The following is a 27,537-nucleotide window of genomic DNA, read 5'->3' on the forward strand; positions in this document are numbered from 1 at the left end:
CTCTGTGATAGCAGCTCCTCTTCTTTTTTATTCCCATTTCCTGTGAGTGAAATATTTGGAGGCACATTTATTTTGCATGGCTTTAGGAGCCATAATCTCATCCATCTCTATGACAAGCTTCATTACGAGGGAAGCCAGTAATGCACAGCACTTCTCATTAGGCCAGGAACAGAGCCCCTGCCAGAGCCCATGACCTGTACTTTCACACACACAGGTTTCCTTTAACAGCACACATCAAAACAAACCTCAGAAGACCAAAGCTGAAGGATGGTGAGCTCATACAACAAAACACTCTACCAGGGGACTTGAAATCAAATATTGACAAAAATGCCCCTTATTAGCAGAGCCTAATTGGACATAGTCTGTTCCACTCCCCTGACCCTTTGAAGTCTTGACTGCTTTAACGCAAACAGGCCCCATACGTAACAGATAAGTGCTTGGAGGAGGGCTGATTGAGAGGGATTGACCCCAAATAGCTGTGTGTGTTAGCAGGGACTAATTGGGCACTCACCGTTCTGCTCCCTCTGCACTCCTGCTGCTAACAGGTCTGGCTCTCCCAGGCTGATGTCGTTGAGACGGGTACCCAGGCACTCCACACAAAGCAGTTTGCACCACTCCTCAGCATCCAGCTCTGCACACAGTGGTGAAGAGTCAGTACAGTCACATATTAGACTGCATATATGGAAAAAAAATGCAGTAAGATTAAACCTGTCTGATTACACATTAAGACAATTAGAAGCGTTAATTTTAATAAGGGTTTTTTTTACGTTACAGGGAAAATCCACTGAAAAGTTAGATATATAGATAGATATATACCCTAATTCTAATGAAGTTGGGACGTTGTGTGAAACGTCAATAAAAACAGAATACAATCATTTGCAAATCCTGTTCAACCTATATATAATTGATTACACTACAAAGACAAGATATTTAGTATTCAAACTGATAAACTTTGTACTCGTACCCGTCGTCTTCCACTTTATCCGGGACCAGGTCGCGGGGGCAGCAGACTCAGCAGAGACGCCCAGACGTCCCTCTCCCCAGACTCCTCCAGCTCCTCCGGGGGAGCCCAAGGCGTTCCCAGGACAGCCGAGAGACATAGTCCCTCCAGCGTGTCCTGGGCTGTGTCCTAGGCCTCCACCCGGTGGGACGTGCCTGGAACACCTCCCAAGGAAGGTGTCCAGGAGGCATCCGGTATAGATGCCCGAGCCACATCAACTGGCTCCTCTCTATGTGGAGGAGCAGCGGGTCTACTCAGAGCTCCTCCAGGATCGCCAAACCCCTCACCCTATCTCTAATGAAGTGCCCGGCAACCCTATGGAGGAAGCTCATTTCAGCCGCTTGTATCCGGGATCTCGTTCTTTCGGTTATGACCCAAAGTTCATGGCCATAGGTGAGGGTAGGAACGTAGACCGCCCTGTAAATCGAGAGCTTCGCTTTTCGGCTCAGCTCTCTCTTCACCACAACGGATCGGCACAGCGCCCCCATTACTGCGGCAGCCGCAACGATCCGTCTGTCGATCTCCCGCTCCCTTCTTCCCTCACTCGTGAACAAGACCCCGAAATACTTGAACTCCTACACTTGAGGCAGGGACTCCCCTCCTACCTGAAGAGGACAAGCCACCCTTTTCCGGTCGAGAACCATGGCCTTGGACTTGGAGGAGCTGATCTTCATCCCAGCTGCTTCACACTTGGCTGCGAACCGCCCCAGCACATGTTGTAGGCTCTTGGCTAGAGGGGGCCAGCAGGACCACGTCATCCGCCTAGAAATCCTGTCCATAAAAGTTATGAACAGGACCGGTGACAAAGGGCAGCCCTGCCGAAGTCCAACATGCACCGGGAACAGGTCCAACTTAGTGCCGGCAATGGGGACCAAACTCCTGCTCCGCTTGTACAGAGACCGGATGGCCCCTAATAAAGGGCCCCGGATTCCATACTCCTGGAGCACCCTCCACAGGGCACTACAAGGGACACAGTCAAATGCTTTCTCCAGGTCCACAAAACACACGAACCCCCAAGTACCCTGTAGAGGGTATAGAGCTGGTCCAGTGTTCCACGGCCGGGACGAAAACCACACTGCTCCTCCTGAAGCCGAGGTTTGACTATCGGCCGGACTCTCCTCTCCAATACCCTGGCGTAGGACTTACCAGAGAAGCTGAGGAGTGTGATCCCCCTGTAGTTGGAACACACTTTCCGGTCACCCTTCTTCTGAAGGGGACCACCAACCCAGTCTGCCAGTCCAGAGGCACTGTCCCCGACCGCAACGCATTGTTGAAGAGGCGTGTCAACCATGACAGCCCTACAACATCCAGAGACTTGAGGTACTCAGGGCGGATCTCATCCACCCCCGAAGCCCTGCCACCGCAGAGCTTTTTAACCACCTTGGTAACTTCAGCCTGTGTGATGAAAGAGTCTAACCCCGAGTCCCTAGCCTCTATTTCCACCAGGGAATGCGTGATGGCAGGATTGAGGAGATCCTCGAAGTACTCCTTCCAATGCCCGATAATGTCCCCAGTCGAGGTCAGCAGCCTCCCACCCCCAATGTAAACAGTGTTGGCAAAGCACTGCTTCCCTCTCCTGAGGCGCCGGATGGTTTGCCAGAATCGCTTCGAGGCCAACCAAACTCTTCCCAGGCCCGGGTTTTTGCCTCTGCCACAGCCCGGGCCGTGGCACGCTTGGCCTCACAGTACTCGTCAGCCGCCTCCGGAGTCCCACAAGCCAACCACAGCCGATAGGACTTCTTCTTCAGCTTGACAGCGTCCCTCACTGCTGGTGTCCACCACCGAGTTTGGGGATTGCCGCCACGACAAGCACCACAGTCCGGGGTCTCCATTATCATTTTTTTTTTTGCATTAACGGTGTTTTCACAGATGATCAAGTTACAAATGCCATTGACGCCAACACACCCCCATACCATCACAGATGCTGGGTTTCTGTTTGGTGATAACAATCCAGATACTCCTTTTACTCTTTGGCCCAGAGGACACAACATCCATGATTTCCAAAAACAATTTGAAATGTGAACTCATCAGACTACAGTACACTTTTCCACTTTCTGTCAGTCCATCTCAGATGAGCTCAGGCCCAGGGAAAATGGTGGCATTTCTGGGTGTTGTTGATACAACTATTAAGTGCAAAGCGAAAGGCATGTAACAAAGAACTATGTTACCTGACAATGTTTTTCTGAAGTGTTCCTGAGCCCATGTGGTAACCCCATGTAATGCCTCCTGAGGGATCAAAGGTCACAGTCATTTAATGTTGGTTTTTCAGCCTACATTCAGAGATTTCTCTGGATTCTATGAATGTTTCGATTATAGTATGGACTTTAGATGATGAAATGTCTAAATTCCTGGAATTGTACGTTGAGAAAAGTTCTTAAATTGTTGGACTAATTGCTCACGCATTTGTTCAGAAAATGGTGAACCTAGACCCAACTTTGATTGTGAATGACTGAGCCTTTCAGGAATGCTCCTTTTACACCCATTCATGAACATTAAGTATCTTGCCTTTGTGGTGTTTTCAATTGCATATAGGTGGAACAGGATTTGCAAATCATTGTAAGCTGTTTTTATTTACATGTTACACAATGTCCCAACATCATGTATATACACTGCTCAAAAATAAATAAATAAAGGGAACACTTAAACAACACAATATAACTCCAAGTAAATCAAACTTCTGTGAAATCAAACTGTCCACTTAGGAAGCAACAATGATTGACAATTTCACATGCTGTTGTGCAAATGAAATAGACAACAGGGGGAAATCTTTGGCGATTAGCAAGACACACTCAATAAAGGAGTGGTTCTGCAGGTGGGGACCACAGACCACTTCTCAGTACCTATGCTTTCTGGCTGATGTTTTGGTCACTTTTGAATGTTGGTGGTGTTTTCACACTCGTGGTAACATGAGACGGACTCTACAACCCACACAAGTGTCTCAGGTAGTGCAGCTCATCTAGGATGGCACATCAACGCGAGCTGTGGCAAGAAGGTTTGCTGTGTCTGTCAGCGTAGTGTCCGGAGCCTGGAGGCGCTACCAGGAGACAGGCCAGTACAACAGGAGATGTGGAGGAGGCCGTAGGAGGACAACAACCCAGCAGCAGGACCGCTACCTCCGCCTTTCTGCAAGGAGGAACAGGAGGAGCACTGCCAGAGCCCTGCAAAATGACCTCCGGCAGGCCACAAATGTGCATGTGTCTGCACAAACGGTTAGAAACCGACTCCATGAGGATGGTATGAGGGCCCGATGTCCACAAATGGGGGTTGTGCTCATAGCTTGTCACCGTGCAGGACGCTTGGCATTTGCCAGAGAACACCAGGATTGGTAAATTCGGCACTGGCGCCCTGTGCTCTTCACAGATGAAATCAGGTTCACACTGAGCACATGTGACAGACGTGACAGAGTCTGGAGACACCGTGGAGAGCCATCTGCTGCCTGCAACATCCTTCAGCATGACCGGTTTGGCAGTGGGTCAGTAATGGTGTGGAGTGGCATTTTTTTGGAGGGCCGCACGGCCTTCCATGTGCTCGCCAGAGGTAGCCTGACTGCCATTAGGTACTGAGATGAGATCCTCAGACTCCTTGTGAGACCATATGCTGGTGCGGTTGGCCCTGGGTTCCTCCTAATGCAGGACGATGCTAGACCTCATGTGGCTGGAGTGTGTCAGCAGTTCCTGCAAGATGAAGACATTGAAGCTATGGACTGCCACCTCGTTCCCCAGACCCGAATCCGATTGAGCACATCTGGGACATCATGTCTCGCTCCATCCAACAACGTCACATTGCACCACAGACTGTCCAGGAGTTGGCGGATGCTTTAGTCCAGGTCTGGGAGGAGATCCCTCAGGAGACCATCTGCCGTCTCATCAGGAGCATGCCCAGGCGTTGTAGGGAGGTCATAGAGGCACGTGGAGGCCACACACAATACTGAGCCTCATTATGACTTGTTTTAAGGACATTACATTGAAGTTGGATCAGCCTCAAGTGTGTTTTTCCACTTTAATTTTGTGTGCGACTCCAAATCCAGGCTACCATTGGTGAATTAATTTGATTTCCATTGATGATTTTTGTCTGATTTTGTTGTCAGCACATTCAACTTTGTACAAAAGAAGGTATTCAATGAGAATATTTCATTCATTCAGACCTAGGTTGTGTTATTTGAGTGTTCCCTTTATTTTGAGAGAGAGAGAGAGAGAGAGAGAGAATAGCACAGTTGTAAACCTACCAAGATATTGCCATCTACCTAAACTGGCAGGCCGAGCATTTACATTAATTACATCACATTAGTTCTCAGAGAACAAGCCAAGAGGTTCGCCGTAACTCTGGAGGAACTGCAGAGATCAACAGCTCAGGTGGGATAATCTGATAACAGGACAACTATTAATTGTATAACCCCAACTACGTAGGGGACACAAAAAACACGTAGAGGCAGGTGGCCAGGTCAGATGTGACCAAGTTTAACTTTTTAGCTTATCTACAAAAAGCAATGTGACAAAAAAAACAACTAATGAATCACCTTGAACAAATCATGTCCACTGTAAAACATGGTTGTGGCAGAGTCATGCTGTGTGGACACAAAAAGCTTCCGAGACGAAAACTTGCCAGGGGCTTCAAAAACCCTAACCATTCAATTCAGTTTTATTTATATAGCACCAATTCACAACACATGTCTCAAGGTACTTTACAAAGTCAATTCAATTGAATCATACAGATTTCAAGTCAGGTACATACATTCCAGTCAGTCATTTTCTACCGCTTCTTCCATAGTGGGTATATCTCCAGTAGTCAATGGGCGGGAGGCGGGATTCACGCCGGACACGGTGTCGGTCTATCTCAGGGCAACACACAAACACACTCATTCACACACCTATGGGAAATTTATAGAGACCAATTAACTTAACAGGCATGTATTTGAATTGTGGGAGGTAGCCGGAGAAGAGCGGCCATCTGCCACGACCGACTGGGGGTTTGAGAGAACAGAGCAGAGACAAAAAAAGAACATAGAAGCACTAAACATGCAGCCAGTGGTACAATAGAATGATTTAAATGCAAGCATTTCTATGTGTTGGAATGGCCCAGTCAAAGTGCAGACCTAAATTAATTTAAGAATCTGTGGTGCTATGGATTTGAATATTTCTGTTTTGCAATGAAGTATAGGCAAAACCTTCAGTTCAAAATATACACAATGTTTATTATAAAATACATAGACATTTATCTAAGTAAAACTACATATTAAGACGAATTAATGATCAATGTAACTCAAGCAAAATCCAATTCAAGTATCAAAAGAACAAGCACAGGACTAAAGTGCTGTACAGTTAAATAAGTTGAAAACAAAATGAAAAAAAAAACCCAGGATTACTTATGGACCATAAGGTAAGGTTCTGCTGTATTGGTGTCTTCTTGGGGTGTCGATAAGAACACTTCTGGAGTCAGGATGCAGTTTGCATATATTGAATGCAGATTTATTGAAGAACAGGGGCATACAGGTAGTGGATGTAAAGGTTTATGATTGTGGTCTAAAGGGAAACAGAAATACAATAATCAATATAAAATATCAATAAAGTGCATAAAGCAATCTACCTGAACATGCTTACATGCATTAATTGAACCCAAATGATGTGAGCTGGCATTAAACATACATTCAGCCTGAAAAGGTGTAATTTAGTACAAAATAGGACTCTGCTGCCATCTATTGGCCAACCTAAACTAGCCAAGTTAAACTCAAAAAACGATAGTCAAACAGGATAGATACACTCCGTTCTAATGCACATAAAAGGTAATTACTGAGATATGTGATGATATAAACACTTAGCCATTCAGGATAATCCCATTAACAATAACTATTGACTATATACAGGCTTTAAGAGCCGACTAGAGCAACAGCTAGATGCAAACCAAGCAAAACAGTTAACACAGAAAGTTATATTAGGAAATCTTCCTGCCCACCAGAATAACACACTTACATGTCATCAGTGACGCACTTGTAACATCCACTAACATGCATAGGTGATATTCTCTTAACTCGAACTCCGTAACTTTAACAAAACTGCTGTGCTGCAGCTACTCATCAGCTCTCAGCCACTCCTGATCAGTGCGATATCGCTCTCTCTCTCCGTGCAGGCAACAGAGTGTGGTGCGGCTGTGGATTAATCCGCACAAGTAAATAGATCCACCTGTTTGGATTATCGGTCTTTCCAACATTGCCGCCCCTACATTTGATGACAAATGTGCACTCTAGAAAGACCGATAATCTATTCAGTATCCTTTGTTTTCATCATCTGGTATCTCTGGTAAGACGATTAGGCGGACAATTGGCCGGGTATACACTTTATCCTTTATCTGAACCTCCGCTGTCCTGATATGGCCATCAGCTCCTGGAAAGACTTTTCCCACCTTCCCAATCTGCCAAAGTGATCAAGGAAGTTGTGGATCCACCAACATTACAACTGATCCAACTATAAGGTCAGACACAGGAGATCTCCACTTGCTCCTTGTCTGCAGACTGGGTAAATAATTCCTTATGAAAGCTATCCAGAATGTGTAGGCCAGCACCTGCGAGTGTCCTCAGCTCCGACGTCCAAGGATCTCTGACTGTGGATAAACCACCTGTGGCACTGATCCATCAGGCCGCCCCATCAACAAACAGATAGGTGTGACCGGGTCCAAATCATCTACATTAGCCGAAACGTAGCCCAGGGGTTTAGAGTTGAGTATGGCCTCCACTTTAATAAGAACAATCCTAAGCACTTCTTCAGTCACTGTTTGTGAACCAATAGTGTTGTAAAGAGCTGACTTGACTGAACGGATTTCACGCTCCCAAGTCCTGCCAAAGTGAGGAGCAGCTGGTGGGTTAAAGTGGAATAAGATCTGGTGAGCAGCAAGCCGCTGCTGAGGTACAACACTTAGCTTGGATGGTGTCCTTCAGCTCCCATTCACCTCCTCTGAAGTTGGTCCCTTGGTCTGATTACAACTCGCGCCGAGCTATGAACCTTCGCAATGCCATTAAGAAGGCATCCAAATCGAGGGAGGATAAAACCTCCAGGTGTACTGCCCGAGTAGTGAGGCACTTAAAGACAAGTCCCCATCTCATCTCTGTCCTTCGTCCCACCTTGATTTGGAGCGGACCAAAGCAGTCAATACCGCAGGAGTAACAGGCTGGTTTCAATAACCTGAGTCTAGGTGGTGGCAAGTCGGCCATCATTTGCACTGTTGGCTTAGATCTCCATCGGCAACATTCAGCACATCTGTGCTGATGAAACTTCATTGCTTCTCGACCTCTAAGGATCCAAACTTTGCATCTTAGTTCAAAGAATACCCGCTCAAGTCCAGGGTGGCAAAGTTTAGCATCATACTCCTGGATGAGCAACTCTGTAAAAGGATGGCTGGGGTCAAGAACGACTGGATATAGCGTGGCTGGGGGTTTAGGGAAGTGTTCACTCCACAAAAGACTGAATGCTTAAGTTCCGACGTTTCAACCAATGTAGAGTTGGATGATGGAAGTGCTGGCCACTCCTCAGGAGGTGACTGTAGGAATCCTGCCCCATGACTCCACTGGTTGGGTATCAAAAGCTCCTGGTGTGTCTTGCCTTGAGTGAGATGATCAGCTGGGTTTTGCTGAGAATCAATGTACCACCAGGCTTTAAGATCTGTAAGCTCCTGTATCTCTGCTACCCTGGTGCCTACAAATACTTTGAACCGACATGACTGAATGGAGCCATGAAAGGACAGTGGTGGAATCACTCCACAGGGCAACATGGTGAATGTTAAGGGTGAGCTCACCCTTCAACAACGTTGCTAAATGAGCACCTGTGACCGCTGCACACAGCTCCAACCGAGGTATGGATAGTTGCTTCCGAGGTGCAACTCTTGCACGTGCAAGGAGGAAGCTTACATTCACCATTCCTTCTGAATCTTCAGACCGTAGGTAGGCGTCTCAGAAGATCCTAGAGAAGGTTGGGGTCATCCCAGTCTCTGTGTCTGTCCCACAGCTGTTGGACCAATAATTTGGCCTGTGTGGTGAAGGGGAGTATGTACCCAAGAGGGTCATACTGACTAGCCAAAACCCGATAGATGTTGCGCATGGTGGCCTCTTTGTAGGTGACTGATCTGTGCTTGAAGCTAAAGGTATCTGTATCACACTGCCAGCTCAACCCTAACGCCGATTCAGATGCTTCAGACTTATCGTGGGCCAACCACAACTCCAACTTACTTGACCTGACGTCTGATGGCAAGTGGTTTATGACGTCTGGCTCATTGCTGGCCCACTGATGGAGATCAAATCCTCCAGAGTCAAGGAGGCTCCTGAGGTCGCTTACCAACTGCTTAGCGCCTTGGACAGATGGCAGGCTCTGTAAACAGTTGTCTACATAAAAACATCTTTCAACTGAGAACCGCTCTTTACTCTCAGCAGTGCTATGACTAATGACATGGTGCTGGAGTGTATAGGTAGCACAACAAGGACTGCAGGTGGTCCCAAATGGCAGCACCTGCCACTCATAGACTTGGGGCATTACTTTCCTCTGCATGTTGCGCCAGATAAAGCGAAGAAGGGGCTTGCCTTCAGGCAGCAACAACACTTGGTGGAACATGGCTCTAATGTCACCGCTAATACCAACACTGTGCTCTCTGAAGCACAGAAGGACTCCTAATAAGGAGGAACTATGCGTAGGACCAGGCAACAGAGACTCGTTGAGACACAGGCTTTTGTATTGGAATGAACAATCAAAAACAATCCTCCTCTTACCATTATGTTGCACCATGTGATGAAGGATAAACCAGGTTTCCTCACCTGATGCAGTCTCAGGGGTGGGTATCTTCATTGCAGTTGCAACCTATTCCATCTTCTTTATCTTCGCCTCATAAGCCGCTGAGCTCTCTGGGTCTGTCAGCAGGCGTTTCTCCAGCCCTCTCAGCCTTGACATCACTGCATCCAGGGGGGCCTGAAACAGAGGGAAATCTTTTTTCCTGAGTAAAGGAGTTGTATACCTGAGAACGCCGTTAACCTCTACTCTGGTGGTCTTAGCTTCCAGGAGGTCAATAGCTTGTCGGTCTTCCCATAACCTAGTCACTTGTCGTTCATTCCTCATTGGTAAAGTATCCAGTTGCCACAACCTCTCCACATTTTTTCGGAGTTCCATTTCCAATGGACTAAGGGAAGTAAACAAGCACTGCTGAGAGGATAACTGCTGTGTTATTATCCTGGTAGGCCTGCAGAGTACCCCTGCAGAGTCCAGCCAAGCCTGGTCTGAATAGCCGCAGGACCACCTGGGGGACTTAAACGAACTGGCTCCACTGGACTTATCAGGTGTGGATGGTCTGCTCCAATGAGAAGCATAGGATAAATTTCTCAAAGGGCTGGATAGAAACATCCTGGAGGTGCTTGTACTTTGTACTTAAGGGTGGCCATTGGATAAGCGTGGTCAGCAAAGCTGAGGCGCTTGGCTGGAAAAGCATCCGTGAACAATCTGTTTGGCTGGGTGATGGGCGAGATCTTGAAGGTGACAGCTGGCCATTTAATAGCTGGACATCTTGGCGAATGGTTCGTAGGACTAATATTTCTGGGGGCCCTTGAAGCTTTAGCTTATGCGCAGCTCCAGGCAGGAGCATAGTGCGCTCCAAGCCGTCATCCAGGACTGCATAGGTGTCAAACGTCTTGTTCTCATGGTGAAGGAAGACTCCTTTCAGTAAAACACACAACTGCACTCGGTTGGTCTGCCAAGGTACAGGGTTTCAGTGGCAGAGTTTACTAAACAGGATCCTTCCTTTCCCGGTTTGATATTGACATCATGCAATATCTGGAGATGTTTCCCTTGGCACTTACTGCACAGTTTCTTGAGGTTGCACTGTGCAGCCTGATGTTGTCTCCCACAGCGCCAGCAGCGTTTGTTGGCTATTATCCACTGTGTGATCGGATCTTTGTCAAAGGACTTAAACGTATCGCATTGACTCAGAAAATGCTCCCTACTATCACAGTAGGGGCAGTAAGCCTGTCGTGATTTGTTCCTGCTTGAATCGTCAGATTTCTTTAAAGTTGACTCTGAGGTATGATGGCTGGAGGTATCCTCAGCTCCATGAAGTACTGTGGCGAGGTAAGTGGATTTAGGATAATGTTTTAGATGTGTCTTCCTCCTTCCATCGGGCTTGTGGTCTTTAAGGCTTACTTGACTCTCACTGTCTTGGTGACATGCCTCATGTTGTAGCCACTCTGAGAAGTCTGTAAGGTTTTATCCAGTTCCAGGTCTCCTGTTTTAGTAATGATGATCTAATATCACTATGACTCCACATGATGCAAGCTCCTCCTGGAACTGGGTACTGCCATAACTTTAGCAGGAGGAGCAAAATACTGCTGAGGACGATGATTTAACCGACTCTCAGCTACTGCTTGACATTCCTCAGAAACATTCCACTCATCAATGGTGATATGCTCCGCGTACTGACTGACTAGACTAATAGCACGAGATGAATGAGGTGACATCCTCGATGCGCTGTTAGCAGTGGTGTGTTCATACCGTTGCTCTGGTTGCCTCCAACCCACAGGTTGAACCGCATAGTCTCTGAGGTGCACAGGCAATTGAGACTGGTGTTTGGGGTGTGCAGTTAACACTGGAGCCTCCTTACTCGCTGAAGGATGCTGCATCCTGAATGCTCACGTGTCCAAAAAGGCACCAGGATCCGGCTCGAAGGACCAATAAAAAAAAACCAGGATTACTTATGGACCATAAGGTAAGGTTCTGCTGTATTGGTATCTTCTTGTGGTGTCAATAAGAACACTTCTGGAGTCAGGATGCAGTTTGCATATATTGAATGCAGATTTATTGAAGAACTGGGGCATACAAGTAGTGGATGTAAAGGTTTATGATTGTGGTCTAAAGGGAAACAGAAATACAATAATCAATATAAAATATCAATAAAGTGCATAAAGCAATCTACCTGAACATGCGTACATGCATGAATTGAACCCAAATGATGTGAGATGGCATTAAACATACATTCAGCCTGAAAAGGTGTAATTTAGTACAAAATAGGACTCTGCTGCCATCTATTGGCCAACCTAAACTAGCCAAGTTAAACCCAAAAAAACAATAGTCAAACAGGATAGATACACTCCGTTCTAATGCACATAAAAGGTAATTACTGAGATATGTGATGATATAAACACTTAGCCATTCGGGATAATCCCATTAACAATAACTATCGACTATATACAGGCTTTAAGAGCCGACTAGAGCAACAGCTAGATGCTAACCAAGCAAAACAGCTAACACAGAAAGTTATATTAGGAAATCTTCTTGCCCACCAGAATAACACACTTACAGGGGTTGGACAATGAAACTGAAACACCCGGTTTTAGACCACAATAATTTATTAGTATGGTGTAGGGCCTCCTTTTGCGGCCAATACAGCGTCAATTTGTCTTGGGAATGACATATACAAGTCCTGCACTGTGGTCAGAGGGATTTTAAGCCATTCTTCTTGCAGGATAGTGGCCAGGTCACTACGTGATACTGGTGGAGGAAAACGTTTCCTGACTCGCTCCTCCAAAACACCCCAAAGTGGCTCAATAATATTTAGATCTGGTGACTGTGCAGGCCATGGGAGATGTTCAACTTCACTTTCATGTTCATCAAACCAATCTTTCACCAGTCTTGCTGTGTGTATTGGTGCATTGTCATCCTGATACATGGCACCGCCTTCAGGATACAATGTTTGAAGCATTGGATGCACATGGTCCTCAAGAATGGTTCGGTAGTCCTTGGCTGTGACGCGCCCATCTAGCACAAGTATTGGGCCAAGGGAATGCCATGATATGGCAGCCCAAACCATCACTGATCCACCCCCATGCTTCACTCTGGGCATGCAACAGTCTGGGTGGTACGCTTCTTTGGGGCTTCTCCACACCGTAACTCTCCCGGATGTGGGGAAAACAGTAAAGGTGGACTCATCAGAGAACAATACATGTTTCACATTGTCCACAGCCCAAGATTTGCGCTCCTTGCACCATTGAAACCGACGTTTGGCATTGGCACGAGTGACCAAAGGTTTGGCTATAGCAGCCCGGCCGTGTATATTGACCCTGTGGAGCTCCCGACGGACAGTTCTGGTGGAAACAGGAGAGTTGAGGTGCACATTTAATTCTGCCGTGATTTGGGCAGCCGTGGTTTTATGTTTTTTGGATACAATCCGGGTTAGCACCCAAACATCCCTTTCAGACAGCTTCCTCTTGCGTCCACAGTTAATCCTGTTGGATGTGGTTCGTCCTTCTTGGTGGTATGCTGACATTACCCTGGATACCGTGGCTCTTGATACATCACAAAGACTTGCTGTCTTGGTCACAGATGCGCCAGCAAGACGTGCACCAACAATTTGTCCTCTTTTGAACTCTGGTATGTCACCCATAATGTTGTGTGCAGTTCAATATTTTGAGCAAAACTGTGCTCTTACCCTGCTAATTGAACCTTCACACTCCGCTCTTACTGGTGCAATGTGCAATCAATGAAGACTGGCTACCAGGCCGGTCTAATTTAGCCATGAAACCTCCCACACTAAAATGACAGGTGTTTCAGTTTCATTGTCCAACCCCTGTACATGTCATCAGTGACGCACTTGTAACATCCACTAACATGCATAGGTGATATTCTCTTAACTCAAACTCCGTAACTTTAACAAAACTGCTGTGCTGCGGCTACTCATCAGCTCTCAGCCACTCCTGATCAGTGCTATATCGCTCTCTCACTCCGTGCACGCAACAGAGTGTGGTGCAGCTGTGGATTAATCCGCACAAGTAAATAGATCCACCTGTTTGGATTATTGGTCTTTCCAACACAAAAAAAACATACACATTAAAACACACAACACACAAATAAACAGCACTATAATAAAACAATATAAAACAGTATAAAAGATCAACCAATATAAAAATTACCTTTAATCAACATCTCACAGGGAGTCAGATGCCAGGGTAAAACGACTGGTATTCAGAAGAGATTTAAAAACATACAGAGAAGATGACTGCCAAAATGTCAAGAGCACATCATTCCACAATTTGGGACCTGTCACAGAAAAAGCCCAATTTCCTCTACGTTAACGCTCAGTCCTAGGTACAGTAAGGAGCAGCTCATCAGCTGACCTAGGAGAGCAGGTAGGTGTCCGGGGTTGGGTGCTCCAGTGTGTGCCGTCTTATTTCCGGTGGCTTGCTGGGCTATGTAGAAGCAGACTCCTAGGATGTATTCTTGTACTCGCTTTATCCTTCTTTCTTGCCTCTATTCTTATCTCGTCTCACTTTTTACTTTTTGCCCCACCTCTCTTCCTTTCTTTCTTCTTTTATTCCCCTTTTGTTTCTGTCTCCATGTCCATTGCATTTGAAATAAATTATTGGAACTCAGACAACAATTCTGAATGCTACTCTGAAGGACAGGACAATTAAGAAATATGTAATTAAAATCTTTTAAAAAGAGCTGATTCAGTGCTGTGTCATGTTTTAAAACCAGACTGAAAAACTTGTAAAACATTTTGCTTTTCCAGAAAGGCCATCTATCAACTACTTTAGAAAGAAAAGATAGTTTGGAGATAGGCCTGTGGTTAACAGGAATTGTAGACTATTTATGGCTAGTTTTTGAAGTTTGTACTACTGCATGTTTGAAATCCCTGGGGATCACACCTGACATCAAACTGTGATTTACAAGTTCAAGAACAAGATGTCCAATTGTGGGTAAAACCTATTTAAGTAGTTGACTAGGTACTGCATCGTTTGAATGACCAACAATCACTTGTAGTAGATTGTAGATAAGGTCACTGGCTCAAACCTGTCAAAGACAGCAGTCAGGAACAAAGACTGAGGGGTTGTGAGCAAAAGCAGAGATTTGAGCTATGGCTAAGGAAACTTTCTGAATAAAAAAGTGCAGAAAGCCTTCACAGACCACAGGGGAGAGCTCGATGAGGTAAAGGCTGTGGCACATTAAGAATTGATTCAATAGTCTGAAATGGAACACAGATTGTGACAGTTTGACGGAATATTAGTGCTTTCTTTTGGCATCTTTTACAGTTTTTAAAAAATGACGGCCCCAGTCCTTTAACGTCTGGAGGGACACTTGAAGTTCGTCTTTTCTCCACTTGCACTCAGCTTGCTGGTACTCCTGCTTAACAGCTCGAGGTGAGCCGTTCAGCCAGGGCTCAGATTTTGTTTTAATGGAGCCACAGTGTCCAAAGCAGTGTGCCAGGTGTACTAACCTGTTTCTACTTCTATTCTACTTCTATTCCTCATCACAGGTATTCAATCACTGGAAAGTTTTTGGTGTAAATGTCAGAATTATGTAACAACCTGTTTGTCAGGTCAACTGGAAAAATGCCAATTGGACAGAAGGGTTAAGGAAAGATCTACTGCTATCCGAAGCACTTCATTCACACACAAACACACATACACAAAAGCAGAAACACGGCAGCTCCAGCAATTCAACTCTTTCCACATGCCTTCATTAATTCCCCTTGCTATGGCCTTTAAGTGTTTCTAAACTCCCACAATTTTTAAGGCCACTGAATGGAAAATCAGCCGAACACACAGCAGCATCCAGGCTACTCTAAGTACAGCGCGTCAGGAGATACGACAGGAAGACGTCCCTGTGTGTGGATGTGTAGGTGAGTGAAGGAGAAAAACGGTGTAGCATTTTGTATTAATGAGTGTTTACATACACACAGAAAGCTAGAGCGAGGTATGTGGAAATCAAGTCAAGAGACAATTTTCACTGTTTTAGCAGCAGCAGCTGTCATTATACAGAAAAACACAATATGTACTCACATTCATATCTGTCAGAAGCAACTCCTTGGTGGAGTTTAGGGGCTGACATTCTCAATGGTAGTCATAACTCAAGGTCACACTCTCATCTTTCTTTATGTGCATATTTGACAGTTGCACCCACAGCTGTCAAAAATGCACGATTATTTTATTTTTCCGCTGGGTTCATTCTGTGCTTCATTGACAGCACGCTGCTTGGCGGTGATGCAACAAAAGTTTTGTGCTTTTAAAAATGACGTAGTAGAAGATCTGTATAACTGTTAAACTGTTAACAGTTTTTCTAAAGAAAAAAAAACTATAAAAACTTTAGATTTTATTTATAAATATTTGAATGATGTCTTTAAATCCCAACACACTGCTTGACAGTTTCCATCTTCATATTGACAGACTATCTGATATTGTAAGGCAGCATGCCATGTTGGAATCCTATAACGGTAAGTTTCATAAAACGTACTACTTTACTTCAATAATATCTAAAAGCTCAGAAAGACAAACACATTTCAGATTTTCAGCCTTACCAGCCTGAAAGATCTATTGCAGGTGGTAAATGTACAATACCCAAGCGGTAATGGGTCACGCAGTGAACAACACTCTTAAGTGTGGAAGTTGTTACTGAGGTAAGAAGACTCAAAGTTAGCTGATTTCAGTTTATGTGTTTAAAATGAAATCAGATGAAGTACAATGTAAGAAGCTATTTAAAATTAGACTGCTTTATATGAAGACATGCTTTTCACAGAGACAGGCCTTTAGAAATCTTAACCAAGGTTTTCACAGCTTCTATTGCAAAGTGCCCTAACAGCTAATATAAGATACAAAAAACACAATAAGTTGTCAATGCCACTGACCTACCCCCCCAGAACCCGAGGCAGACATTCTAAGAACCCGCAGCACAAAGAGCTTAAATTTAAAATAACGACTGCTAATTAGTTAATGAGCAAAGACCACTCCAATGGCAATGCATGTACTGGTTTGAGAGGTCGTTAACACTCAGCATTGTGCAACATGTCAGTATTTGGTTAGACGTGTTTTTTTATTTTTATTTTATACTCATGACTGTACTATAAAGATCACAGGCCAACCACGATGCTAAAAGGCTGCAAGGAGAATGCCATAATAGCAACAAATTAATATTACTGCTAATTTACAGTCAACTAATTATGATGATGAGAATCAAAAAGATCAAAATATTTTTGTGAGTAGGTCACATAAAAATAAATCTTTCCAATCTGGATGGGAAGCTTTGTGTTTGGGGAAAGGTAACACTGCAGTCAATCATAAGATCCATTTCCCTTTAAAGCAGGGGTGCCCAACTCCAGCCCTCAAGGGCCAGTGTCCTGCATGCTTTGGATGTGCTTCTGTTCCAATACAGCTAATTTGAAAAGCTGCTTTTAAAAGTCAGCATGTCATCAGCTTCTGCAGCAGCCTGCTAATGAAATGAATTTATTTGAGTCACGTGTGTTGAACCAGAGAAACATCTAAAACAGGCACTGAATTTGGACACCGTTACTTTAAAGAGAAGTAGGGGTGGGAGTGTGATGTTTGAATTTATGTATGTCTGTATACAGGAAATGTTAAAGGACAACAGAGACTAGATTTGAACCTTAATGGAACAGAAACACAACTGATCACATCATGCAATAAAACTCCTGGAGTTTAACTTGTTCATTGTAGGAATGGGATAAGCATCCTCCTGGTTCATGTAAAGATCAATAGCAATTCTAATTAGTAGCAGTTAGTGCTGCACTAAAAGGCTAAACTAGACACTTGAAGTGAAAAATGTAAGGGTTACATGCTTTTGCAAAACAAATGTCATAAAATGTTGGCCAATCATTTTATAATCAGGTTAAAGATTTAGGTCATATTTATAAAGAGGTTTATAAAGAAAATCTATAAATGGTGTTTAAGAGGGTTGAGGATAAAATTACGGTGCAAGAAATGGGATTGTGAGAGGCATTATTTCAGAAAGAAAGTTTTGCTCTTTAACAATTCCCAGCATCTGAATGTCATGTAATAAAACATGCACAAACACACCAGCATAGCCTGAAATATTTATTCTTGTTAGAAATTGCATGATTACCTACACAGATTTTTTTCCTTGCTCAGTTTAAAGAAAGCTGCGTCTCAGCTTGCATGGGAAAGTCTGGTGCTTTTTTGGCTTTCCATCCACATATTAGAGACCATCAGTATTGTTACAGTGTATAATGGGGTTGAAAAACCCCACAAAATATGCTCAACTTGGTTTTCATATCTGCATGATGAAAATCAATATTTCAGAACGCATCCTCCGAACACCTTAATTTAGCGTCAAATGAACATCATTTGGCTAAACTGATTCTCTATAGCCTCTGTTGGAAGAATGTATATAAGTTATCATTGTTTAGTTTAAATCATGTTTATGTCTGAAGTTCTACTATAGTTAAGATGATTCCTATGATTGCTCTTTTAGTGTGAAAAATGTTTGTGGAAGGTTAAGGAATGTGGTCTGGGGTGGATCACTCCCTGGACATGACCTGCTTATACCATATATGGGAATGTCCACACTTTTAGGTTGAAATCTCTGTAAGAATTGGCTGGACCTATTCAGGCTTTTTGCTTGTAGAAATGTGAGTTGTAAATAAAAGGCTGGTGCATGGATTTTCCCTTTGTGAGAAGGAAGTCGCTGTTCTGGCAGAGGACTGTCTCACCCTTGCAAGTCAAACTTACTTACTTGTGTCTTATTTTACACTTGCCTGTGTTTATCAGCTTTCTAACTCTAACAGCCTCCATCACTTCTGTTTCTCTATCTATTGTGACCCAACATGCTTCATTCTTCTTCCACATTTTTTTTTTTTTTTATATAAAGTCTTTCTCCCCTTTTTTCTTACTGCTGAGGTTGAAAGAGACCAATTAGATTTTTCCATGAAGAAAAAGACACTTACCTGAGTCACAGGCAAACGTCTTGGAGGTGTCATCACAGAAGATGATCGCGACTGCATGCTTTTTTGTCTCCCGTGGCATCCGCGTGATGTTCTTGATATTATGGAGCTCAGTGATCTATAAAAGTCAGAGAGAGTAGCAGGAGCACATGAATGAACACTGCAGCAATAACAGCACTGCTTAATTGGTATCCTCCACAGCTTTGCTGAAAGTGCAGCAGTACTTAATGATGATGTAAACCTAAACAGAGAAGGTGATACTAAAGAACAAATCATAGTAAACAATCTGCTGATGCTTCAAAAGCTCATTTGAACAGGAAGAAATCACACAAGCCAGCAAGCTGCTCTACTGAACAATGTCTAATATGCAGTTGCAGAGGTTGAGGCTTCCGTGTATACCGCATACCCATTGTTGTGTGTCTCCATGAAAATACTATTCCAGTTAATACAGAGGAAAGCAATCATAAGAATCCAAATCATTTTACCAGGTGGCTTATAGTGAATGAAAAAAAGGAAAGATAACTTTATATTGAATATCACCAGCATTCTCGGGCCATTTTATTCAACAACCTTAGTGCTATTCACTCTCTCCAGCAGATAAGGCCCATTACATTAATGTAGTCTATTGTGTGCTAACTACAGGCCCCATGCCAAACTGTTACAAATGAATTAGCTGGGCTCATTGCCCATACAGTAAAGCTTGGCTGTTAAAGGTTAAAGACCCTATTGCACACACACCGTATTTGGACTACAGATTTATTTCTACGATAGGGTGACATGTAATGAATTTCTCTCTACATTTAGGTTCCCTGTGCTTAACATTCAGGTCCAGCTGAGGGATTTCCACAAGCCTCTCATGTGTTTATTTGTACTCAAGCTGTTTTTATGTGTGATTTGTCCTTTCCACATGTACTCAGTGTATGCGGTTCCAACTAGAAATATGTTTTGAGCTTTTTAAGATTTATTTGGACCATTCATGTTGGGGGTTAAAAGGTGATTCAACAGCTTTAATGAATTTCAAAAACAAGAATTTGGTGTATGAGTTCGAATTTGTAGTAGATTTCCACTAATCCACAAACATGTTTTACTCATTACAAAACTAGTTAGGATGTGTTTGGGATTGTTGTCCTGTTGCCATCCTTGGCTGTGCCTAATTTTCAATTGTATATCTGTGGATCTGAGATAAGTCCTCTTTCATTATTCCATCTATTGTATGGAGTGAAACAGCCCTAATGCTACCTCTATTGTGCTTGGAAGTTGTCACAGTGTTCTTTGTTTGAATGCTCCACATTGACTCCTCCAAGCATTCTTCTTGTCATTGTAGCTAGAGTTGCATTTGTGTCTCATCTGAACAGAAAGAATTTCTTCAGAGAGCATTTGGATTGCCCATATGGGCAGCAGCAAATTTCCTTAGAGCTTGAAGTTGTTGGTTTTGGAGCAGTGGCTTCTTTCTTGATTACTTTGGTTGATGATGTATAATTTATATCAGTGTGGACAATGACATCAGAATCAGAAAAGCTTTATTGCCAAGTACGTTTTTGGACATACAAGGAATTTGTTTTGGCGTAGTCGGTGCATTACAGTACAAATTAAACAGTATAAACATATCTACAATATAATATAAATATATGTGCACAGTTTTAAGTGAGTGAGAGTAAATATAGAGCAGTATTGGGTGCGAGAGCAGTACAACAGTGCAGGTGATCAGTGTGCAAGTATGGCAGTGCAAGTAAAGCAGGAGTCCAAGCTGAGTGTTAATGTAACGCTTAGAGTTGGAAGTTACAGGTGTTCTTTCAGCAAAAAAGGGGGGTGTGGGGGAAAGGGAGAGTGTCAAGGTGGTTTCCGGGCTTTGTTAACAAGGCTGGTGGCAGATGGGAAAAAACTGTTCTTGTGGCGTAAGGTATTGGTCCGGATGGACCGCAGCCTCCTGCCAGAGGGGAGAGTCTCAAAGAGTCTGTGACCGGGGTGGGAGGGATCAGCCAGAATCTTTCCTGCCCACTTCAGGGTCCTGGAGGTGTAAAGTTCCTGGAGCGACAGTAGACTGCAGCCAATCACCTTCTCAGCAGACCGAATGACACGCTGCAGCCTGCCCTTATCCTTGGCTGTAGCAGCGGCGTACCAGATGGTGATGGAGGAGGTGAGGATGGACTCAATGATGGCTGTGTAGAAGTGCACCATCATAGTCTTTGGCAGGTTGAATTTCTTCAGCTGCCGCAGGAAGAACATCCTCTGCTGGGCTTTCTTGATGAGGGAGCTGATGTTTGGCTCCCACTTGAGGTCCCGGGAGATGATGGTTCCCAGGAAGCGGAAAGATTCCACAGTGTCAATTGTGGAGTCACAGAGGGTGATGGGGGCAGGTGGGGCTGGGTTCTGCCTGAAGTCCACAACCATCTCCACTGTCTTTAGAGCGTTGAGCTCAAGGTTGTTCTGGCTGCACCAGTCCAACAGATGGTCCACCTCCCATCTGTACGTGGACTCGTCACCATTAGAGATGAGTCCGATCAGAGTGATGTCGTCCGCAAACTTAAGAAGCTTGACAGACTGGTGACTGGAGGTGCAGCTGTTGGTATACAGTGAGAAGAGCAGAGGAGAGAGAACACAGCCTTGGGGGGAACCGGTGCTGATGGTCAAGGAATCAGAGACGTGCTTCCCCAGCCTCACGCGCTGCTTCCTGTCAGACAGGAAGTCAGTGATCCACCTGCAGGTGGAGTCGGGCACACTCAGCTGGGAGAGCTTCTCCTGGAGCAGAGCTGGGACGATGGTGTTGAAGGCAGAGTTGAAATTCACAAACAGGATCCTGGCATAGGTTCCTGTGGAGTCCAGTTGCTGGAGGATGAAGTGAAGGGCAAGGTTGACTGCATCATCTACAGACCTGTTGGCTCTGTAGGCAAACTGCAGGGGGTCCAGGAGGGGGTCGGTGATGTCTTTTAGGTGTGAGAGCACAAGGCGCTCAAAGGACTTCATCACCACAGAGGTCAGGGCGACGGGTCTGAAGTCATTAAGTCCTGTGGTCCTTGGCTTCTTGGGAACAGGGCCGATGGTGGAGGACTTGAAGCAGGCTGGCACATGACATGTCTCCAGTGAGGTGTTAAAAATGTCTGTGAAGACTGGAGACAGCTGATCAGCGCAGTGCTTCAGGCTGGCTGGTTAGACAGAATCCGGTCCAGCAGCTTTCCGGGGGTTCTGTCTCCTGAAGAGTTTGTTGACGTCCCTCTGCTGGATGGAAAGAGCCGTCCCCGGCGTGGGTAGGGGGCTGGTGGGGGGGAACTTCAGGGTGGGGGTTGGAGGTGCCAAGGCCCCTCTTGAGGTTGGGGAGGTGGGGTTGGTGGATTGTGGCTGCAGGTGTTGGGGGGTGTCGTGGGGGATGGTTGCAGGACTGTCACTTTGTCTTTCAAAGCGGCAGTAGAACTCGTTCAGGTCGTTGGCGAGGCGTTGGCCGTTGATGGAGTGGGGGGCTTTCGGCTTGTTGTTGGTGATCTGCCTGAGCCCTTTCCACACAGACGCAGAGTCGTTGGCTGAGAACTGGTTTTGGAGCTTCTCAGAGTACAGTCGTTTAGCCTCTTTCACTGCCTTGCCAAACTTGTACTTCGTCTCTCTGTATATGTCTTTGTCTCCACTCCTGAAGACCTCTTCCTTATCCAGTCTTAACCTTCTGAGTTTGGCTGTGAACCAGAGTTTGTCGTTGTTGTAACTCACCCTGGTGCATGATGGTACACTGCTGTCCTCATAGAAACTGATGTAGGAAGTCACAGCCTCTGTGTACTCGTCCAGCCTGTTGGTAGTAGTCCTGAACACATCCCAGTCTGTACAGCCTAAACACGCCTGGAGATTCTCCACAGCCTCACTGCTCCACTTCCTTGACGTCCTCACAACAGGTTTGCAGAGCTTTAATTTCTGCCTGTATGCAAGAAACAAGTGGACCATGATGTGGTCGGATTGGCCCAGTGCAGCACGTGGGACAGCGTGATAAGCGTCTCTGATGGTGGTGCAACAGTGATCCAGAATGTTGTCCTCTCTGGTCGGACATTTTATAAACTGTCTATATTTGGGGAGTTCGTTAATTTCATTATGAACATTAATGTTCTAGTAGTTTTCAGTTCCTGGCAGGATTGAGGGTTTGGTGGTTTCGGAGTTATTCCTGAACAACCTGACCCATTTAGTTTCATGTAAAGGTGACAGTTTGGGTCAGATGGTTTAAACTGTGGTTAAAACATCCATTTGGATTCCCCAGACTGTTGTTTGGATGAGTAAGGTATTGCAATTATCACCTTGAGATTTAATACCATTTTAAATCTTTATTCAATCCAAACTCCTTATGCATTGTGATAAAGACCAAATTAAGCTCTTTGTATTTTACTTAAAGTCTGGTCAATCGCAGTTTAAAGGATGATGAATAAACTAAACAAATCAGCAGTAGCATTAGATATTTAGCAAGTCGTACGTTTGAGTAAATATTTCCTGCGTTTGATCCACTAATTCCTGTTCTTTAGCATTCTATTTTCCATGTTTAAATTATTATTCTTTTTTTAAGTTTTCAATCTTGTACAACACACGTATAGTATTTTTGATGGTTAATGACTGTAATTAAAGAGTTGCTCACACATGCTTTTATTGCCATTTCTTGTACATTTAATGGTCTCATTCCTACCTCAAAGCAAGAGTAAAACTGTGAGTTTTTAGGCTCCTAGAAATCCTTCACAATAATTTTCTGTTGTAAACATGTGAACAGAAGGAGCAAATATTTTTAAATGACTAATACGCAACTAATAAACTCTGAAGTCATGATTAAGTTGTCTCTATGTCTGCATGAGTTCTTCAGCTTTCACCTAGAGTCCAGAAACATGCATGTCAGGTGAACTGGCACTTCTAAACCAACCTTACGAGTGACTTTCAGAATGTGTCTCCTGTGACTGTGTAGGGCCTGTGATGGACCGGTGATCTGTCCAGGGTTACTACGTCTCTTGGATAACCTCCAGAATGAATAATGTTGCGCAGCACCATCCTACTAGGTTTTTTGGGGCTGTGGGATTTCAATGTCAGCTGTGTTGACAAAAAAAAAACAACACCAGGCTAGATCCCGGAACTTTTTGAAAAATGCATAGAAATGAACATTTTCACTGGTCTGTTTATAAGATACATTAAGCAAAGAAGTAGATAAAGAGAATGTGATTAATATAAAACATGGGTTTCATTATAATCATGAGGGGTGCGATTTCTGCAACAGAGAACTAAACTTATGTACCATGCTTTAGAAGCCACAAATACACACTCATATTACTTGTCTCTAAAGATGCTGCCATAATGTTTCCTAACTTGCCATGTATGTTTGCATATCTAAAAACACTTAACATGGCTGCGAACATGAAGAAATTAAGAAAAGTTTGTATAACATTAACTCTTGTCATGCATGTTATGTATGTGTATCATTAATTATGCTACCGAGGGGCATATATTGAGTTTGTTTTAGTATCAGTAGTGCTAGTGCATAAGAACAGAGTAGGTTAGTTTTGCTGCCACTTTTCATTCTTCATCCTTAATGATTACCTAACCATCTGGGGCTGAAAGTTCGATGCTCTATATGCTCTATGAGTGCCCGCTAGTGGTCAAATAAATATTGGCTAATTTTCTCACAAGACTGGGCCAGCTTAAAAGCAGTGTCAGCCACTTAATGCATTTAGTATGCTGAGTCTACACAGTGCAGCATCAGATCAAGTAATTTTGTCTTAAGGGCACTGCTACATCATTTCTGTAGCGGTGGTACATATGCATGGTGTATGGGTTGTTTCTGAATCATAATGCTTATATCAATTTTTGACAGAAATGTGTGGTAGCCTGGTTTATCTGGAGACCAAAATTAATATGCCATAGTATGAAATGTATTGATTTAGGAATTTAGGAATTGTATTCACTTAAAGCTGCATATCTTCATGCTCTAGAAAAGGCAGCAAGGCAAGGCAGTTACATCATAGCAGTGAGAGGGCACTTTTAAATGCTTAAATTACATTTGATTTTTTTGCTGTGGATTCTGCAATATTAATGTTTTTAGACCTCAGTGCTGGTTTTGATATGGTAATCTGTAGTATCCTTATTTCTCTTCCTTAATTCTCATCTTTTGTGTGGCGCCCCTCAAAGATCAATTCTTGGACCTGTGCGATTTGCCCACGATATGCTCCATTTGTGTTCAGTTATTAAAAAGCATGGCAACACATTTCATTGCGATGTGATGACACACAAGCTTACGTACCAACAAAGCGTGACGCAAGGAGTCATTTGGAAGACCTCTCACCGTGTTTAAAAAATTTTAAGGTGTGCATCACTGTCTTCTAAAACTAACTGTTGACTAAACAAAGGTCTTAAATTTAGCGACTTCCTACTTTAAAAACCCTATGCTTTTAGAAAATTATACAAGTCCCTTTGTTAGAAACCTGTGAGTTGTAAAGTGAAGTCATTTCTTTGTTGTAGTGACTTTAAAAACAGCATGCATGCCTTTATCTTAACCTGCCTAAACTACTGCAATAGTCTTTAGCTGGCATTGAACTGTTACAAATTGGTCAGCTGCAATTGGTCCAAAATGCTACAACACAACTAGCACACACAAACAAGACCTTTACTAACATTCTAGCTTCAATGCACTGGCTGCCTCTGCATTTCGGAGTAGATTTAAAGATTTCATTGTTCATTTTAAAATCTTTAAATGGTCACCTCGGGGATCCTTTCACTCAACGTACTCCAAAATAGGCCACCGAAGTCTGTGGAATAATTGGTTCATGTCCCCAGGTTGAAGCATAAAGGTGACTAGACATTTGCAGTACCTGCTCCAAAACCATGGAATAAATTGCACTTGACCTCTCCTTAGACATTATAAAATCTTGTTTAAAAATCCCGTTTTGGTCCACTGGCTTGTAAATCTGCCCAGACTGATGCTTTTTCTCTGTGTGATGTCAGTTTTATTTTATGAATTGGTCAACTGTGTTAATTTTAAATTGTGCTATATAGCTACATTTGACTTGACGTGAGATACGCAATAGTGTGAGGAAGGTATAAACCAATTAAGATCGGAAGACCAAGGTAATAACAGCTTAGAAGAATAACGGAATAAGACAATATTTGCTGTATATCTAGAAATATGTAACTACGCAAGAAAAGAAAACAGTAAAACTTAAAAAAATATATCTTCAGCTCATTTAAATTACAACTTGAATATGAGCCTTTGTTAAACCTTATGAATCTTGTTTCTGTGGTAACTTTATATCATTTTACCAAGTTGCCATCACCAGGTAACTAAATGTGCCACTATAGTGGTGTGGAAATATTTTTGCATTTTTCTGTATAATCATTAACATGTTATGTAGAGTTGAGCCTCCAGGGATCATCAATAGGTCTGCAAAACTGAAAGACATTGCTCTTCAACTATGTTACTATTCATATAGGACCTAAACCAGTCAATATATGACTCAACCTGATTATGCCTTATTGTATACTGCTCAATAGCACAAATATGCAGATAATCTACCCACAGGTGCTCCACTACAGTTTGACATTTTGCATTAGGTGCCTCAAACCAGAGCTCAAAAGAGCACAACAAATGCAGCATGCCTCAAAAACAACTCTTCAGGAAGCAAAAAATATTTCCAAAAATATGCAGGACTTTTCTGACAGCATGGATCAGTGGTCTGCAGACAGAGAACGTTACAGAAGGAGGAAGAAACAGAGTAAAACTGGGTGAGATATAGAAGAAAATAAGAAAGAAAAATGTGAATGGGAAAAAAAATCGAATCCCCTTTGTGTTGATTGTGTAAATCAGCCACCAGTGCAGTCTATTTCCCACCTAGCGCACTGCAGCACTGAATGAAGCCCTCAAATGCGACCTTTCTAGATCTTGGTGGCAATGCATTACCAGGTGCAGCAGTGCATGCGCACGCCCATCGCTCACTACACGCGCTGTGTGTATGCGACGCCTCAGAGCTGGGCGGTTTACAGCCACACAGGTTGCCTTACGTGACAGCATGATGTAGTAGGCAAGAATATGCCTAATTCGCAATACATGACTGATAGTATGGCAGCAAATGGTGCTAACAGAGTGGATCAAAATATCAATCTGGTGCCTGCATCATTAGATAGATACAGATAAAACTACTGAAAGAAAACATCACCAATTTGCCTTATTATCACAAGAAAGCAGAAAAAACTAAATTGCCTTGAACTACAGCCACAAAGTTTCCTTTGCAGTCCTCTATTATCTTCACTTATCTCCTCTCATTAGGATAAACCATTGTTCATGGTGCTGCTCCTTTAAAACCATCTCCACTTACCGGGATAATGAATCATAATTGGTGCATTTAAAGGGGCTTAGGAAGTGTGGGGAGAGATATTATATGGAGGATTACTATTTTCCAAAGAGAGGGAAAAGGCCCAAAGGACAAGATAAAGATGCAAAATGCACCTCAATAGATCATTAACTTCATCATCTGAGACCAGTGGACAGAATTTATAATGCAAAGATGAAAACGGGAATCCTATCACATGCTTGAAACAGCTTAGTGCTTCATGAAACACACTTGTGTTCAAAATAAAAGAAGTCACAAACCATATCAACCACTGGTTTTGGTAGACAATTTCTACATCATTATCACTTTATTTATAAAGTGCTTTAACACCAACCACAGCTAAAAGTGCTGAACATCGGGGAAAATAAACATAAAATAAAATAGCAAAGCTAAACACACAACAATGTAAATAACTTAAAAAACACAATACAAACATCGCCTCTAAGGTTCCACTTGGAACTGGGAATGACCAGCTAGTCAGCGAACCTAAGTGACCCAATGGGA

The 27,537-nt window shown here is 43.6% G+C and overlaps 1 protein-coding gene across 2 annotated transcripts in view; it reads right to left on the bottom strand.

Moving 5' to 3' along the window:
* Nucleotides 1–27,537, bottom strand: part of dok6 (docking protein 6) — a 90,767-nt gene that overhangs the window by 18,962 nt on the left and 44,268 nt on the right. For both annotated transcript variants that reach the window (XM_047350307.1, XM_047350306.1), the window contains exons 3-4: nt 18,710–18,824; nt 512–631 (exon numbers count right to left, since the gene is read on the bottom strand). In XM_047350307.1, coding sequence (XP_047206263.1) covers nt 512–631; nt 18,710–18,824 — 235 coding nt within the window. The remainder of the gene's footprint in view (nt 1–511; nt 632–18,709; nt 18,825–27,537) is intronic.

Source organism: Girardinichthys multiradiatus, chromosome 21 (genome assembly GCF_021462225.1).
Source record: "Girardinichthys multiradiatus isolate DD_20200921_A chromosome 21, DD_fGirMul_XY1, whole genome shotgun sequence".
Lineage (NCBI taxonomy): Eukaryota > Metazoa > Chordata > Actinopteri > Cyprinodontiformes > Goodeidae > Girardinichthys > Girardinichthys multiradiatus.